Here is an 18,477-nt window from a genome sequence, read left to right on the forward strand (position 1 = left end):
TCGTCCAATTAGCCACTTCATTTTTATTATCTTCAGATGGATTTCGTGCCGTTTAAGTTGTATATGCTCCTCCCATCGAAACTTATAATCGGGCGTTATGTCAAGATATTTTGCAGTGTTTGCATGAGGTATTGCGGTACCCAGCAGTATTATTGGATACTGATGCACTTTTTTGTTTTTGTTTGTTCAATTTTATGCGCCAAGTTTTCGTCCATTCTTCAGTAGCATTTATTGCAATTTGAAGTTTGGCTGCAGCTTCTTCAGCACTTTTTCGTTTCCTTGTTTAAGGCAAAAGTAGCGTTCGCACAGATACGACTTTAAGAGGGCGCAAAAATCATTTGGAAAGCAGGTATTTAGTTTTTTATTTAAACCGACTCACCAAACCTTGTCGAAGACTTGTGCGACGTCCAGGTATACTGCTGAGCACACGTTATTCTGTTCAAAAGAGTTTTCGATTTCAGCTGTGATTCTGTGCACCTGATCGATGGTTGAGTGCTTACTGCGAAAACCAAATTGATGCGAAGGTAACAAGTTTTTAAAGTCGATAATTGGCGTCAATCGAGTGAGGATGAGCTTTTCAAATAGCTTACTGATTTGAGGCAGCAACGAGATTGGTCGGTATGAGGAAACAAGATAAAAATCTTTTCCCGGTTTTGGAATCATTATCATTTCTGCAACTTTCCACAGGGTTGGAATATAGTGTAGATGAATTGAATGATTAAATACCTTTACTAATTTAACCAAACTTATATAGGGTAATGGTTTTAACATCTCAGCTCTTTGAGTTCTTTTATGGTAATGAAGGAGATAGGGGTGTTTTCGTTCATAATAAGAGTATACAAATTGCCACATTCTTTTTCGTTGGGTTGGAAGGTTTTTGTTAAGGGGGTATTCTAATGTAGAAATTCGAAAAAATCGTTTTTGTTTTGTTTTTTTTGATATTCTCGAAGCTTAACCTTTCAAGAATATGTCCTTACAAGATTTGTTAAAATTTCAATTATTTTCAGAGATATAGCTATTTTAGTGTCACGACTTTTAAACTGGCTCGGCTGGAACGCCCCAGGGCGTAATTGCACCCAAATATCAAATGTTTACCTTGATTTCTCAGGTTCTACTCAACCGATTTACTTGAAGTTTGGTGTGAGCCTTCGCAATATATATATCTATCGTACTTACTATTATTATAAACAAAATAAATTTTTTACTAATATATTTTTAAAAAACTCCGGAAAGTAACAAAAAGTAGTAAATAAATTTATCTTTTTTCGGGCAGCCGTAATTTGGGCAAAAAAAACAACTTTTTTCTACTTTTGTGTAGTAAGAACGATAGCAGCATTCATCAAGATTAATAATCTTTTTTATTTTTTTGTTTCATATTATTAGGACGCTTGCAATCGTGGTAGGTGTGGCGCGCCATTTTTTGTTAACCCCCAACTTAAACAACTTATAACTTTTTCAGGCTTTCGTTTTTTGAGATTTTTAATGTTTTTTTTTTTGTATTTCTAAAACAGTAATAAACATCTTATTAAAAAATGGATAGTTAAAATATTTTTAATTTTTTCTTATAGCACCTCAAATTCATGCCTCTACACTAGAATACCCCCTTAAGTGTTTTGCGAAAGCTATTGCCTTGCCTTTGTCACTTTTTGCCCATGTCTTATTACCCTTTTTGATTCTTGTGATGCTTTGTTTAGTTTGGTTTTGTGATGATGAAGATGTGGCAACCTTGTGCTTGATGAAGCATACGTAGATGCCACGATGGAGAGAATAATAAGGCGGCTATTTAATAAGTCACTACTTTTTCAAAAAGGTTGTTATGGTTTCTTCAGTAGTATCTGCAATTTTATTTTGAACATTTTACAAATTATAAACACCCTTACAACATTGATGCACTTGATTGACATTATTTTTTGTCTACATAACATATAATAAATATCACTAAATAACCCTACCAACTAACCAGCAATGCAAACATTTCCGCTAAAATACGCACCACACATACAAACAACCCATTCACACTATAGTGAATTACTAACATCCACACAAAAGTATGCCAATTTTCTTACTCACCTTGCCCAAATTGACGAACCCATGATCCCTGGCCACTTGATCGGCCACGCCACTCTCGCCATTCGGTATATGCACCGCCCAGGTGTGGGTGTAATGTCCAGCACCATCTCTGCCGCCGTATCTGTCGCTCCCGCTCTCACTCTCCTCGTAGTCCAATTGATAAGGCACCGACACCAGCGCCAAATCATCAATACCACCCCCATCAATCGCATTCACTGCGATTCGGTCAACGGATGTTTTGTTCGTATGGGCAGCGGCAATGGCGGCGCTGGCGCTCGGCACAATCACGAAACCGATATTCAACGTACACAACAAAAACACTAACACAACACTCAATTGCACACAATTCAACAGAATCCTATTTAAATGCAAAGCAACAAATGTCCGCGGTTTCACTTGCTGCTGATGACGGTGATGGTAATAGTGATTATGCTGTTGTTGTTGTTTTTGTGGTTGTATTAGTTGTTGTTGTTGTTGGAAATGTCTACTATGTGTACTAGTTGTAGATTTCGATTTACGTTTGATCGCATTGTGGCTTACGCTATGACGTGTGTTCACTAAAAAACTATTTGTTGTTGGTGTTGTTGCATTAAGAAAACTTGCATTAGTATCACAATGTTGTTGTTGCTTTTGGAGTTGGTGTTGTAATTGCAGTTGAAGTTGCTTATGATGATGCTGACCAAACAGCCAATCACTATTTGTCACTGCATTTGAAGACGAAGTGTTGCTATTTACAGCAACATTTCGTGTCGTACAGTTGCTATAGTTGCTTTTGCTTTTGCTTGTGCTAATCGCGCCGTCGTTTCCGATTTGTGCTTTCGCCGCTAAACTCCATCGAACGACGTCGTTTTTCATTGTGCGTGCGTTAGGCGCAGGATTTTGTTGTAATAATGAGGCGAAATGCTGAGCACCGGTTTTCTCGTGAAGCTGGAGTTGTAGTAGAGGTTACAGTTGTTGCTTTTCTCTCTTTTTCCACAGCGTTAGGGTCAAGTTAGATCTGTGCGTAGAGTTATATTGGTATTGGTTGAATTTTAACGTTCCGAAATGTTGCCGATCAGAGAAAGGGAAGTAAAATAGTTGCCTATCAAGCTGCAAATTGAAAAGAGAAAGGAGTTTGGTTACAAAATGCAAGAATTCAGGAATGCGCAGATACATAAATATAAATAGTAATAATATTACAATAATATAATGTAATTAGAATATACAAATACAACATACATATATTAAGTAAGAAGCGCATTATGTCGGCTTATGCCATATCTGTTGAGGAGTAGGTTTGCCGAAGAAGCAATACAGAGGTTTAAATGTAAAAAAGACTTTTATCTCGACTAATTCATTCATTTTGAAGTAATAAGTTTTATTCAATTACAAATACGCCATAAGCTTCGCAAAGACGCAAGTCAAATTTGTCGCCAAGTCCAGGACTGGAACCCACAACGAGCGCGCAAGATTGGTCGCCCAAAAATGTCATGGAGGAGAATGGTTCAGAAGGAAGTTGAAGAGAGTCTGGAGAGACGTGAAACGAAATTAAGCTACTGGCTAAGAACAAAACAAGATGGAGATGTTTCATAGAGGCCCCTTGCTCCAATGGGAGAAACAGGAACTGATGATGATGATGAATTACAATACAAATTTAAATTTCGATTTAATCATGAGAAATAGCAACGAAGCCAAAACTTCAAAACGAACTCAGTTTAGATTTTTGTCTTTTTTTTATAATTTACTTGAAGAACTTTGGAGTTTCAAGGACAGTTCAAGTCAGAAATTTTGTGAAATTGTGGGAATCTTTCAATTTATATTTGTGGGAATGTTATAATTTCTGGGAAATATGGAAAATCGTTGTAAAACCAAGTTTATCTCAAAACAAATGTTGTACATCTTGAAATTTATCACTCAATAGTAGTATGTCTTTGAGGAAAGTGGACTTACAATGCTTTCAGAGAAAATGACAAATAAGCAGTGTAATAAATGATCATCAGCCGTACTGAGCAAACCAAACGCCAGAAATATGAAATATTAGGAATATAAATAAAACGTTTTGATTTTAGAGTTGGTCACTCTAGAAGCATTTTATAACTTTCTTTTATCTCATAAAATGTGTAAATATATACAGTGCATAGCATAAATCTTGATACCCTACCATTCTTAGAAATTTTAAGAAATTTCACACATTATTTTAGATTCGGAAAAACTTGATTAACAGATAAATACTACACTTTGCACTCATTCATAATCAAAAAAAAAAAGAATCAACTTTGTCTGCTGCATCAACAACGGCAGGCAAAAGTGTAGCTGTAAGCAAAAGTACAGTAAGTTTCGATACGCTCGCACTTTGAAGTAGCCGAAGCACGAAATAATGGTAGTTTTGATTTGCGATGCTTCATAATATTTGTTGATAGACTATTTTTAGTATAACTGATGCAGTTCACTTATTCGCATCTGTGTTCACTTTTTCTGTGCTCAATAATGTCTCGAAAATAATTGACATTAGAGGAGAGAAAAGTTGTTGTACGCATACTTAAAAATAGAATACTCAGAAATTGGGAAAACAATCAGCAGGAGTAAAGCAACAGTGCAAGAGGTAATACAAAAATTCAAAAAGGAGGAAAGGATCGCAAATAAGCAGAGATCAGGTCGCTCTAGGAAATTAACTGAGAGAGATAAACGCCTTATGAAGTACTCAATCGCAAGTGCTCCGAATATAGCTACTGTATTCCAAACATCTCTAAACAACATTATTTCTTCGGATACAGTGGGAAGGAGGTCAATGAAGAGAAATGGATATAAGGCATGTATTGCTAGAAAAAAGTTCTTTGGCAGTGATACTAATAGAAATAAAAGGCTGGAATTTGCCAGAACTTATCGATTTATAGAATTTGACTTCTGTGACAAAGTAATTTTCTCCGATGAATCGAAAAATAATATTTTCCGATATGGTGGGCGGCCTAAAATGTAGAGGAAGCGAAATGAAGAATTAAATCCAAAAAATACAATTAAATTAGTCAAGTATGGAGGTGGAGGTGTCATGGTTTGGGGCTACATGTCCACATCAGGTGCTGGCAATCTTGTTTTTATTAATGAAATAATAACAAAAGAAGTATATTTAAAAATCCTTCAAGAAAACTTATTACACGGCGCTGAAAAAATGTGATTGTCTGGTGGATTTCATTTCCATCAGGTCAACGATCCCCAAGTGAAGATGTGGCTAATACATACAGTACCTCATTTGTTATCAAATCCTCCACAGAGCCCAGATATGAACCCTATAGAGCATTTAAGGGACAATTTGCAAAAACGATTAAGGAAACACCACATAACTTCCAAAAATCAACTTAAAAGTTTGCTCCAAGTCGAATGATAAAATATAAATTCGCATTATACAAAAAACTTGATTCACTCAATGTCTGACCGACTAAAAGCGATTACGAGGATATCCTACTAGATATTAAATGTAATTTTTCTCAAATTGCTATTAAACTTTTTCATACATACTGGGTATGAGAATAAATTTCCGTCCTTTCTTAGCCAAAGTTACGAATTATTTAAATAATTAAATAATACATGGAATTATGTGAAGTATTTGCCGTTGAAAGCTACAATTTTACTCTATTTTTCAGGCAGCATACTGATTCTTCTGACGAAAAATTCGAGATCTTTCGACTTCATCCATTCATTGAGCCAATTTGGGATGCTCTCGTAAGAAGTGAACCGCTCTCCAATAAGGGCTGACTGCATTGATCGGAACAGATGGTGCAATGCTTGGGCAATACGGCGAGTTGGGCTATATTTCCCAGTTCAGTCCCTCTAAATATTTCTGGACCGATTTAGCAACGTGTGGCCTGACGTTGTCATGCAACAAATTCAGTTTGTCATTTCTACCGTCCCATTCCGACCGCTTTTCTTTGAGAGCTCGCTTCAAACGCATTAATTGTAGTCGGTAACGATCGCTAGTGATGGTTTCAGATGGTTTAAGGAGTGCACAACAGATTGCACCCTCCTGATCCCACCTGATGCACAACATAACCTTTGAAGCATGACTATTTTCTTTTCGCTGTCGACGGACCTGGTTCACCTGGCAGCCTCCAACATTTTCGACGCTTGGGGTTATTAAAATAGATACATTTTTCATCGCCAGCGACGAGGCGATGCCGAAAACCTTTTCTTTTCTGCCGTTCAAGAAGCATTTCACAAACGTCTTTCTCCTTCAATTGAAGTGGCACCCAGTTACCTGCTTGCTGGACCATTCCCATCGCGTGCAAACGTTTACCGACGGTTCATCTGCCAACATCCAAATCTCCAGACATATCATCAAGGGTTCGACATGCGTCTTCATCCAATAATTGTTGTAGTTGAGTATCTTCGAACTTTTTCGGTGCCCCTTCGCGATCTATATCACTGACGTCGGAATAGCAACTTTGGAAGCGTTGAAACCACTCTTTAGAGGTTGTATTTGATGGAGCGTGACTAACCTAAACATTGATCAATATACACTTTTCTTCTCAGCTTTTTTTCGGGACGAACGCAGACATTTTTGACGTCAGATAAAAAAGTATCTATACGATCCAAACGAGTCTCAACTACTACGATCGAGACCTCACTTTCACACCTTCAAATCACTAGTAGATTACTAGAGCGAACACCAAAATAGTATCAGCAGCGACACCTCTTTTATGAGGGCGGAAACTCATTCCCATAGTCAATAAATTCCTTAATGCAAGAGTTTCAACCCTTTTGCTGAGCGAATTTTCAGATTTTCTATGGTTTTTTCTTTCTTATTTGAGAATGGAATAGTTTATATTTTATATTCTCTTATATTTCACATGGGAGCAATTGGATTTATATAATTTTTAATAAAATATTAAAATACTCAAAAACTTTAGTGATATTTTTTTTAAAAAACATCTTCAAAGTGGCAGGGTATCAAAACTTCTGCTGTACACTGTAAGTATGTATGTGCATTCTATGAAATGACTTCAAAGTTTTTCATAACTTATTTCTAACAGTAAATGAAACGTATCTTTAAAACAAATTTTATATTATATATTATATATTATTATTAATAGGCAAAGAGGCCGCAATATGCCAAATTTTCTTGACTTCAATTCAATGGCAAATATTTACTGTTTATCTAACTGTCAAAGCAGACATTTATTATATTTATCCAACTGAAATATGCCAGATGCTCGAGCGCAGTATGCTGAATATTGGAATGCATAATCAATACATACATACGCGTGCATGTGTGTGTGCCGATATTAAACTAATTTTGCAGAAATTTTGTGGGTATGCCCGTGGAGCCCTCACTAGAAATGTTTGAAATGTTTTGCATAGCCCGCAACCATAAGCGACTCGCCTGAGGTGAGGAATTTAATTACCAGTCGAATTCCCTACCAATAGCAATGAACGCAGGTTACAAATTACGAGATGAGCAGAAATAACAGAGAATAATTTATTGTAAGCATCCCTGCAGGAAAATCTGAACTAGCGAAATGAATTTCTAGTTCATACACTTTGCCATTCAGTATAAGGGAGTTAAAGATTGAAGTGCAATAATTTAAATAATTAAAAAACTTTTGATTAAATATATCTCTGCCCTTAATGGGTTATATACAGTTAGAATTTTTTTAAAAAAATCGACTTTTTTATTTATTTCATTTAAAGTGCATATTTTTTTAAAGAATGCATACAGAAAATTGTATATCGTTCCGGTGAATATTTTCAAAATTACACGCAAATTTGAAAAGGTGTTTCAGAGTGCTTGAAAGTAAAGGGTCATTTTTTAAGAGCTATAGGACAGTTTTTCAAAAAAACACATGTCAAATTTACAAAAATGCATGAAATTTATATTTAAATCGATAGTACAGCCCATATAATTTAATGTTTGAAGATTATTTCATGCAAATGTTGACCGCGACTGCGCTTCAAATGGTCCATCCACTTAGTCCAATTTTGGCATACTCTTTCCAATGTTGCGGCCGGTATCTCACATATAAATGCTTTAATGTTGTCTTCCAATGCGTTAATTGAAGCCAGCTCGTCTGAATAGAAATGAGCTTTAACATAGCCTCGCAAAAAATAATCTAAAGGCGTTATATCGCAGGTCCCGAAAGTGAAATAAAATGTTCACCGAACTCGCCTCTCAACAAGTCCATTATTCCTCGTGCTGTGTGGCATGTGGCACCGTCTTGCTGAAACCACATGTCATGCAAGTCAAGCTCTTGCATTTTGGGCATAAAAAAGTTGGATATCACTTCACGGTAGCACTCACCATTCACAGTTACGTTACGATTCGCAGCATCTTTGAAGATGTACGGTCCAATGATACCTCCAGCCCATAAACCGCACCAAACTGTGACCTTTTCTGGATAAATTGATAGCTCTTGCTATTCTTCTGGCTGATCTTCACTCCAAAATCGACAACTCTGCTTATTTACGTACCCATTCATCCAAAAATGAGCTTCGTCGCTGAACACAATTCTTCGATAAAAAAGTGGATCTTATACTCTCTTAACACTTTTATAATAAAATTCAATGATTTGCAAGCGTTGTTCGTTTGTAAGACGATTCATGGTTAAATGACAGACCAAACTGAAGATGTTTGACAGTGAAACAAAACACGAAACGTGCGTCAGCTGTTTAAACCAACTGGTTATGAGCTAAATCTAGCATTAAAAGTATCATAAAGAAGAATATTTAGTCGCATGTAGTTGGTGAACTTAGTTTTCTAGCTGCTCAAAAGTCTCTTCGAATTGGCTCTTTGATAATTTCTTCATATCAATTTTTATGTAATAACAAAAATAAATTGTGTTTAGTAGTGTATCTGAGGTCCCAACAGAGTACGTAAATTATCTCTAGTTATGTTATGTTAACACACATACATACAAACATACATAATAAAACTTCATACGAGCGTCCGTTGTACAGCACGTCAAAATGCAACAATCATAAATCAGTAGCTTACTTAAATTTGATGCCAACGGTTGCAGTAGATTCCCGTATGTTCGCACACTTCCATTCACACTAACATTCGCACACAAATAAAGCAAACAGAGTCATTTGTAGTACTTCAATGAAGTGGACACGCTTCCATTTGTTTGTTGTAAAGATTGATGGGTCAACATAGCCCAATCAAAGGATCATATAACGGATAAGCTGACATGGACAGACAGGACGAGCAGGCACATTTTAATACACATGCACATATACGAGTATGTGTTTGACCCTGCAGAGAGAAAATCTTAAGTAGAGAAATAAGTTACTGGTTCACAATTATTGCCATTTCACCAATTCCGAACCAATTTGCTGCTCGTTCGCAAGTGGCGAAAGCTTTCAGTATCAAAGCGCAAAACCGATTCTGAAGATCAATCAGAAAATTAATCAATGATTTTGAGTTTGGCGCTATAGAAGATGAAATATGAAATACCTACAAAAATATCAAATAAAACCAAAAAATAATAATAAATTACAAAGAATTAAATATAAAAAAACGAAATTATAACAAAAACAAAAAAAAAATGAAAAAAAAATGAAATATAAAAAAAAGACAAAAACGGCAAATAAATAATACAGTGAAAAAAATTAAAAGATCAAAAAAATTAAATAAAACAAAAAAACTAATATTTGCATATAATATATTGTATATTTGTATAAATATAATAAAGCATACACAAATAATATTAATAGAAATAAATGATAAAAAATAAAATATAAACAACGATAAAATAAAAAAGCAAAAAAAAACAACAAAAATAATACTAAAACAAGAAAAAAATTAAAATAAATAGGAAACAAAAAACGAATACAATTTTTTTTAATTATAAAAATGCACAAGAAAAGAAGTATAATAATAAAAAAGTAAAAAAAACAATAAAATATAAAAAACGATAAAATACAGAAAACAAAAAAAAAAAACTAATAATACTCCAACCAAAATAAAGAAAAGTAAATAAATAAAAAACAAAAAAACAAGAAAAATAATACTCAAACAAAACAAACATTAAAATAAATAAAAAAAAAACAGAATCCAATTTTTTTAATTATAAAAATTCACACGAAAAAAATTATAATAATAAAAAAGTAAAAAAAATAAATTATAAAAAACGATAGAATACAAAAAACAAAAAAAAATAATAATACGAAAACAAAAATAAAAAAATTAAAATAAATAAAAAACAAAAAAAAAAGAGTACAATTTCTTTAAATTATAAACATTTAAAGAAAAATAAAATAAAATGGACCTCGTAGTGAACGCGAGGTAAAAAAAAGGTAAAGAAAAATTATAAAAAAATTGTTTGATTAAAAAAAAAGAAAGAAAATAAAAACAAATTGAAAAAATATAGAAGTTGTAAAAAGTAAAACAAAAAAATTATAAAAACTAATATAAGAAACAAAAAAAAAAGCAAAAAACCATAACTAAAACAATTTTCAAATTATAGAAATTACAAGAAAATAACAATAATAAAAAATAAAAATTACCCTCGTAGTGCACGCGAGGCACGCACGGACTTGTGAAATTCAGATTAAAGATTTCCAGCACTAAATCACTTTTTTTTTGTCATAAAGTTAGGAAAAAGTTATTCAAAAATCAAATTGAATGATTAACTTTTCGCCACCTTGTGTCACAGCTAGTAACAGAAAAATTGGAATGTGATTTTCAACGAACCTCAAAGTTAGTGTCTCTACCAGCAATGAAGTATTGGGTAGTCGAAAAAGTCTTTTCGTATTTTGTCAATAGATGTCGTTCGAGTCATCTATCTCCAGTGCTACCAATCACATTGTGTCATATCATATGGTGTTAGAAAGGTAACATTTTAAGTTTCATTTAACAAAAAAAAAAAATTAAATTCGGAAAAGTTGAAAAAAAGTTAAAGCTGTTCAAAAATGAGTAAAAATAATGAAGAAATTCGCTATATTTTGAAATGTTTGTATAAAAAAGGGAAGAATGCCACGCAAGCCACCAATGAAATTTGTGAAGTTTACGTAGCACAACAACTGTATCAGTTCGTGTAGCACAACAATGATTCGCTCGCTTCCGTTCTGGAAATTTCGATGTGAAAGATGCACCTCCGGTTGACCTATCGTTGAAAAAGTCGATGAAATTATGGAAAAGATTGACCAGGACCATCACATAAGCTGCCATGACATCGCCAAGGCACTAAACATTCATAATCAAACGGTTTTGAACAATTTAAAAAAGGCTGGTTACAAAAAGAAGCTCGATGTTTGGGTACCACATGAATTGTCTGTGAAAAATTTAATGGACCGAATTAACATCTGCGATTCTTTGCTGAAACGAAATGAAATCGAACCATTTCTGAAGCGAATGGTAACAGGAGACGAAAAGTGGATCAAATACGACAATAATGTGCGAAAAAGATCATGGTGCAAGGGTGGTGAAGCTCAACAAATGGTCGCACAGCCAGGATTGACGCCTCGAAAGGTTATGCTGTGTGTTTGGTGGGATTGGAAAGGAATCATCCACTATGAGCTGCTCCAGCCTGCTCGAATGATTTATTCTACACTTTACTATCAACAACTGATGAGATTGAAGCAAGCAATCGAAAAAAAACGGCCCGAACTGATCAGCAGAAAGGGCGTCGTCTTCAATCAGGACAACGCTAGGCCACACACATCTTTGATGACTCGGCAAAAACTGGGAGAGCTCGGCTGGGAACTTTTGATGCATCCACCATATAGCCCTGACCTTGCACCATCGGACTACCATTTGTTTTGGTCGATGCAGAACTCCCTTAATGGAGTAAAGTTGGCTTCAAGAGAAGCCTATGAAAATTACTTGTCGCAGTTTTTCGCCGAGAAACCACAATAGTTTTACACTGATGGAATAATGTCTCTAGAAGAAAAATGGCAAAAGGTGGTCGACCGAAATGGTACATATTTGGTTTAATAAAATTCATTATAAATATAAAAAAAATGAGTTGAAGTTTGATAAGAAATACGAAAAGACTTTTTCGACTACCCACTATTTTACCAATTTACTTAACTCTTGGGCCTAATGAACCTTCAAGGATCGTTTGACGAGTCCCTGCAAAGTCGGGTAGATGGCGCCACTGGTGCATATCGAGATTATGTTTAGTTGGTAGCATCTCTTGGAAGAACACACACCAAGCTTCATTCCGATCGGTATATTTCTTTGTGTTTGGCATTCGTTTGAATCGAGGAAATCGAGTGATTTTATTTTTCCTTTATGACAAAGCACCAGCTCACGCCTCAGCAGTTGTGGTCGCGAAATTAGTGGAAATAGGGTTCCAACACGTTTCTCGGATCTCTTATTGGCCAATTTGAAGAAATGACTGGCGTGAAAGAGATTTTATTCAAACGTGGAGGTGCTTGCAGAAACGAATGGCTGTTTTTTAGACTTGGACAAATCATATTACGCGGAAGGGATCAACAAACTAGAACAATGTTGGACGGAGTGTAGAAGCCGAAAAGAAGACTATGTCGAAAAATAAAACAGGTTCACCTCAAACAATTGAGTGGTCTTTATTTTTGCATGGGCTTTTCAAACGACGCTCGTGTGTTTAAATATAAAAAGATAGTCTAGTCCATTCAGCCAATTTCAAAACTTAATTTCAATCAATTTTTCGGTCAGTTTTTGGCCACATTTAGAGTTGGACTTCGGACCCATAATTTGACACTTGAAAATAGGTACGTATAAATATAATTTTTCGAGTTTAACACACATTTGGAGCCATCAAAACTGTACCTATACTCTATATATCATCTCTGGAAATTGCAACTAGTTCTGAGCTACCAAAAGTGGTGCCGCAGGAGAAAGCGAACGCGCACTAGTTGTGGTTCTAATCGTATGTAGATTCTAACACCTCTAAAGTGCATCGGGTCGATATTAGCGAATTTTTCTGTAGGGTATACACGTACATATACAGTTACATACAAACTAATACGAATAATGTTTTATATGTCAACTAGTTAGGAGGTGAGTCCAAAGATTAGGCAGAGGAGTGGATATATAGACAGACAATGCGACGGTGGTGGTGACTTAAACTACCGTTAGCCCACATTGATTGCTTTGCACATACACATTTGCACATGCACACACAAACATGCACATTTAACGGTATTTAAAGTAAATTGTGGACCTAAGCAAATGCATGCCATATGTCAACATAAGGACGACGGCTATCGATAAGGTTGACGAGTTCAAAGAGCCTCAGATGGAATTACATGACGGCGCTGACTTGTCCTCCCTCGCACATATGCAGATTGGTTGTCATAGTAGTCACGGTTGTTACAGCTGGCACCACTGCCGCTGCTGCTCGTGCTGCTAAGCTGACAAGTGTCAAAATATGTAAACCAACAACTGTCACAACATGACAAATGACAAACGGAGTTGGAGAACACCTACTATATGCACACGCACACGTACACATCCTTTACACTTCCACACGCAGATATGTACCTACAGAAACATACCTGCAGGGAACCGCATTAGCGATTCTAGTAAATTTTGAGCCATGGCTAGTTCGACGCGGTACTTCTCTTTTTTGTATGAGCAACTGATTGATCTTAATTAGCAACTAGACCGGCGGCCAATAAAGCACATGGCACCGACGGCATACCGAATATGGCATTTAGAGCTGTGGTGTACTCAAATCCGTGCATTTTTTTCAAATCTGTATAGGTTGAGCCTAACCGAAGGTGCATTCCCAAAGAGCTGGAAAAAGCAGTGTCTTGTACTATTGCAAAAACCGGGAAAGCAGCCTGATCAGTCGTCGTTAAACAGACTCGATACTGTTGGGAAGGTATTCGAAAGAATTTTGAGTGAAAGATTACAGGCGTATCTGGAGGCAGGCGTAACGTTAGATGTAAAATCTCATTTCATACGGCCAATTGGGCACATATTTTAAGTGCACTCAGCCAGCAGCTTCTCGTTACTGACTGATTGATAGGATAGTTCGAAATTGACAGCATTTGAGTAAGAGCTGTTTCGTGATTTTCGCTAAGGTAGAAAAAAGGCACCAACGTTCGGCAATTCGCTTTTTGTTTTTGAATGGCAAAAATGCGAGGGGATAAAAGAAAAGTTGGATGCTGTCTATGGGGAGGCTTCGCCATCTATGACCATAGTAAGATATTGGTTCAACGAATTGAAACGTGGGCGAACATCCGTTTTTGATGAGGAGCGACAAAGACGCCCGGCAGACTTGGTTACCGAGGAAATCATTCAAAAAGTCCGCGGCATGACTCTCGCTGTTCGCTGATCGACGAACGAAAGTGCGTGAAGTAACAGAGTCCATTGGTGTGTCGGCCGGAACGGCAATTAATATTTTACATGAAAAGCTGGCGATGAAAAAATTGTGGGCCCGATGGGTGCTGCGCATACTCACAAGCAACAACAAGCGGTTGTGGCTGTTAACTTTGAAGCAGTGTTTGGAGCAATTTAAGCGAGATTCGAAGGAATTTTCGCGTCGAGTTGTCATCGTTGATGAAACTTGGATTCATCATTACACACCAGAAACTAAGCAACAATCAAAACAATGGATTTCTTCCAGTGAATCTGCTCCAAAGAAGGCGAAGACAGTCCCATCGGCCGGAAAGATCATGGGGACGATGTTTTGGGATGCGAAAGGCGTCATCTTCGTGAATTACAAAACAAAAATGATGAATGATCACTGGGCAATACTGTAGTGAGTTATTGAACCGCTTTCACAAAAAAAAATTGCATGAATTGCTGCCGCACCCCCCGTAATCTAAGGACGAAGTCATCGCGGAGACAGAGGCGTAGTTTGGAGAGTTCGACATATCCTATTCTTTTGGAGAGGTTAAAAAATGGCTGGAGCGTTGGGAAGTGTAAAAAATCATATTTGAAAAAATGTTGTCTTCATTTCCAACACGGGTACTTATTGAAACCGCCCCGTAGAACGCGCCGTACGATGGCATTCTTAAAATCGAAACACAACTATAATGGAATACGCCGACAATATCGCCCTCGTAGTGATTGATAATCGTATCTATAAACTGCAACATGTTTGTAGAGATGCCATAACAAAGCCACAAAGGTGGTTAAATAGTGCGAGCCTGGAACTGATCAGTAGGGTGCCGATCAGTAGGAGCAAGCAAAAAGAAAAGCTGTCAGTATCAGTTGGTGGCCCCGATATAGAGTCCCAGGAGCCTATAAAATGTCTTGGGGTCTATTTTGATGACAGACTAACATTCAGGGAACATGTTACAGTAGTTTGTGTGAAGACGACAAGGTTTAACAACCCGCTTATGGGCATGCCACCGAACATAGGCGGACCACAGGGCACCAGGAGAAAAATTATTTCCAAAGTGACGGACTCTGTGATGCTGTACGCCTTTCCAAACTGGGCTGGAACAAGTGAAAAAAGTGAAATTTTAAAGAAGTACAGCAAGTCACTAGAACAAGGGTCGCATGCACCTATAGGACAGTGTCAGACGATGAAATCTGTGTCATAACTAGCGAAGTGCCCATAAACATCCGGGCTAATGAACAGTAGAGTTTGTACTTTTATAGTGGTTCTACCTTGATAGCTGAATGGAATGAAATGAAATAGGAACAGTCACCAACAGGCCGGCAGTCGCATAGCTTGATTCCACGGTCTAACGCGAGAATCTGTCAAAAACACGGAGACATTGCTTGTTTTCCAGACACAGCTTTTACGCGGACACGGATATTTCCAAAACTATCTGCATGGCCTAGACTTTGCTGGTAGACCCTATTACCCATACTGCTTGGACGAAGAGGAGACTGGCGAAAATATGGCCTTTTCTTGCAGCAGGTTCGCTAAGAACGTGATGAACTAGCAAACAAAACTGGGATGCTTCTAGTCCCACAAATGCTTGAGTCGAATGGAAAGTGGAGGGCGGTGCAAGCTTTCGCAACACAAATTAACGTGCAACTTTGTCACATTGATTGGAGGCGAAGGAGTGATGCTAGACGAACGCAGCAGCAAGAACAACTGCCGTATTGATAAAATACAGCAAGACGAATAGCAGACGAGTATAACTGACAACTGAGCTTATTGTTCACCACGGCCTCCAGACCACTAATTACCAAATCGGTATCCCTGTAGAATGAACCGTCGAACTTGAGGTGTTTTTAGTGGCGTATGGGACCTTACCGCCTGGCTGACTAAGGTTCTCGATTGATTTTACACTTCGGAAAAAAAAATAGTCGATGGTTTAGTTTTTGTTAAGGGGCTATATACAGTTAGAAGGCGGAAAAAAGGCGAATTTTCCAGAATTTTTGCTGAGACTTTTAAATTTAAATGATCTAAAAATTTATTATGTATTTTAAGGCTTGAAATTGAAATTTGAAAAGGTCGAGCCAAGGAGCACCAGGAGATTTGGGGGCTCCTAAAACACTCAAGCTAAAAAGACCATTGTAGTTAAAGCTCTGGAAAGGGGGTAGTTAGTCAAGGAGGGAAGGAGAAAAGTATCAGAGAAAGAGATAGGAAAGACTTAGTATTAGTACAAATATTTATTTGGAAATGAGCTACAGCTGATATCCGGGAGCTCCTCTCAAAAAAAAAAAACGATTTGCGATGACCAATATATCTCTGAACTGGATTCTGTGAAATTAAAAAACCAAACAGATTTCGTTAAAGTAATGTTAAATCTAGTAATTAAACGAAGAAATAAGCAAAATTAATATTTTTGACAAAATGGCGGTTTCTAAAAAAAAAACATTGAGTTTTGACCAAAATTTCGGCCTTAAATTGTTTATAGAAATAAAATATATTTATCGGTGAGAAAAATCTTAGATCAATTACTAAAAAAAATATTTAAGAAGCTCGTGTTGTTAAAATTTGAGACTAATCGGTTTAGCCGTTTTCGAGTAATGTTCACCGACTTTGAAAACACCATTTTGAGAAAAACGCGTTGCCGCTCCGGCCTTGTAACGGGTGATTTTACCTCCTTCTCTATATCCATACAAAATATCTATCAAACAAATAAAATCAAAATTTTCTTTTGAAAAATGCAACCATTCCATCAGTATTTTCTTATGACGTTGTCACGTTAAACTATCGTCAGTAAACCGACTTTACAGACAACCTTTTTTTTTATTCAAAGAATTTTTTGTTATTTCAAAATTTGTTTTTATATTTTATACATTTTTATTATTTTTTTTATTATTATATACAATATATTTAAATTTCTTTTTTACTTTAATTACATAAACACAAAAACCCAAATTGTTAAAATAAAAAAAAATTATTACTTCTTTAGTTAAAAATTTTGTTTTAACATTTGATATTTTTGTATTACTTCTTCAATTTAGCTAAAAATATATAGAAATAGAATTTTTTATATTGCAATTTTTTTTATTACTTTAAAATATTTTTTTTAATACTTTCTTATACAATTTTTTTATTTTTTTTATTTTGCATTTTTTTATTACTGTTTTATTTTAATCACAGATGTTTCACTTCTCAATCATTTTAATCACATTTCGATTTAGAAGCTTCCCAATATTTCCCAATATTGTTGCGCTCGCTTGAGAGTTGTTGTCAGTAAGTAATTGCATCAATATTTCGAATAAAAAAAAACGTAATAAAACGAACTATGAATTTTAATCTAAAGCGCCAAAATATAGTTTGTTCTTCTTCGGCTAAAAATATGCGAACCAATGCAATCTAAAGACCCTTAATCAAATTTACCCTCCAACCAGGGCTTCTGCATTTCTCATTCCATTTCCAACTAAAATCGTTTATTATTGATCATCATTTGCTTCAACCTGCTAATTCATTATTCATCGCTTGTAGGTTTTGGTGCTGAAACACTTGTGTTTTTGTAACACTTACACTAATAAATACGCAGGTGGCATTACTTGAGAATAAAATTAATTTGCAAACAGCAAAGTTAAGCGAAAATATGTTCGGAAAAGAGAAGAAAAGCACATAAATTACAATTAATGATAACTAAGAATTTGTGAAAATATACGAGAGGTAATTTATTTTTATGGATTATCATGGCGTTTTTATTGGTATTGGCTTCAGTCATCAATTTGATTGACGTGGCTACTTATTTATATAGCTCAGAGCTCCGCACTTGTGCTTAAAATCAAATACAGGGGCTTCAGTGAGAAAGCATCGATTTCGTCTGAAATTTTGGCACAAGAGCGTCACGCTGAAAATAAATATATTACTCATACTTTCAAACAGTACCCCAAAATTGTGATGAAACGACTATTTTGCTAGAAACTTGAATTTGAAAGTGTGCAGTTTTTTTCTTGTACATTTCTTAGCTCCCATGAAATCCACTATTGTGTTTAAATGTATTATAAAAGAGTTGCTTGACGTACCCTGTATTTGATGATACGGAATAAATTATTGCTATACGTATAGTACATATGTCAATCGACGTTATTAATATTTATCGCTTTTGTCCATATCATCCCAAGTGTTTTAC

The 18,477-nt window shown here is 35.9% G+C and overlaps 1 protein-coding gene across 1 annotated transcript in view; it reads right to left on the reverse strand.

Moving 5' to 3' along the window:
- Nucleotides 1-1,412: 1,412 nt before the first annotated feature.
- The window catches only part of LOC128864690 (furin-like protease 1), a 75,784-nt gene continuing 58,719 nt past the window's right edge, over nucleotides 1,413-18,477 (reverse strand). Inside the window, exons 2-3 of the mRNA XM_054104446.1 lie at nucleotides 2,071-3,159; nucleotides 1,413-1,835 (exon numbers count right to left, since the gene is read on the reverse strand). Coding sequence (XP_053960421.1) covers nucleotides 1,815-1,835; nucleotides 2,071-2,925 — 876 coding nt within the window. The 5' untranslated portion in view covers nucleotides 2,926-3,159 and the 3' untranslated portion in view covers nucleotides 1,413-1,814. The remainder of the gene's footprint in view (nucleotides 1,836-2,070; nucleotides 3,160-18,477) is intronic.

Source organism: Anastrepha ludens, chromosome 2 (genome assembly GCF_028408465.1).
Source record: "Anastrepha ludens isolate Willacy chromosome 2, idAnaLude1.1, whole genome shotgun sequence".
Lineage (NCBI taxonomy): Eukaryota > Metazoa > Arthropoda > Insecta > Diptera > Tephritidae > Anastrepha > Anastrepha ludens.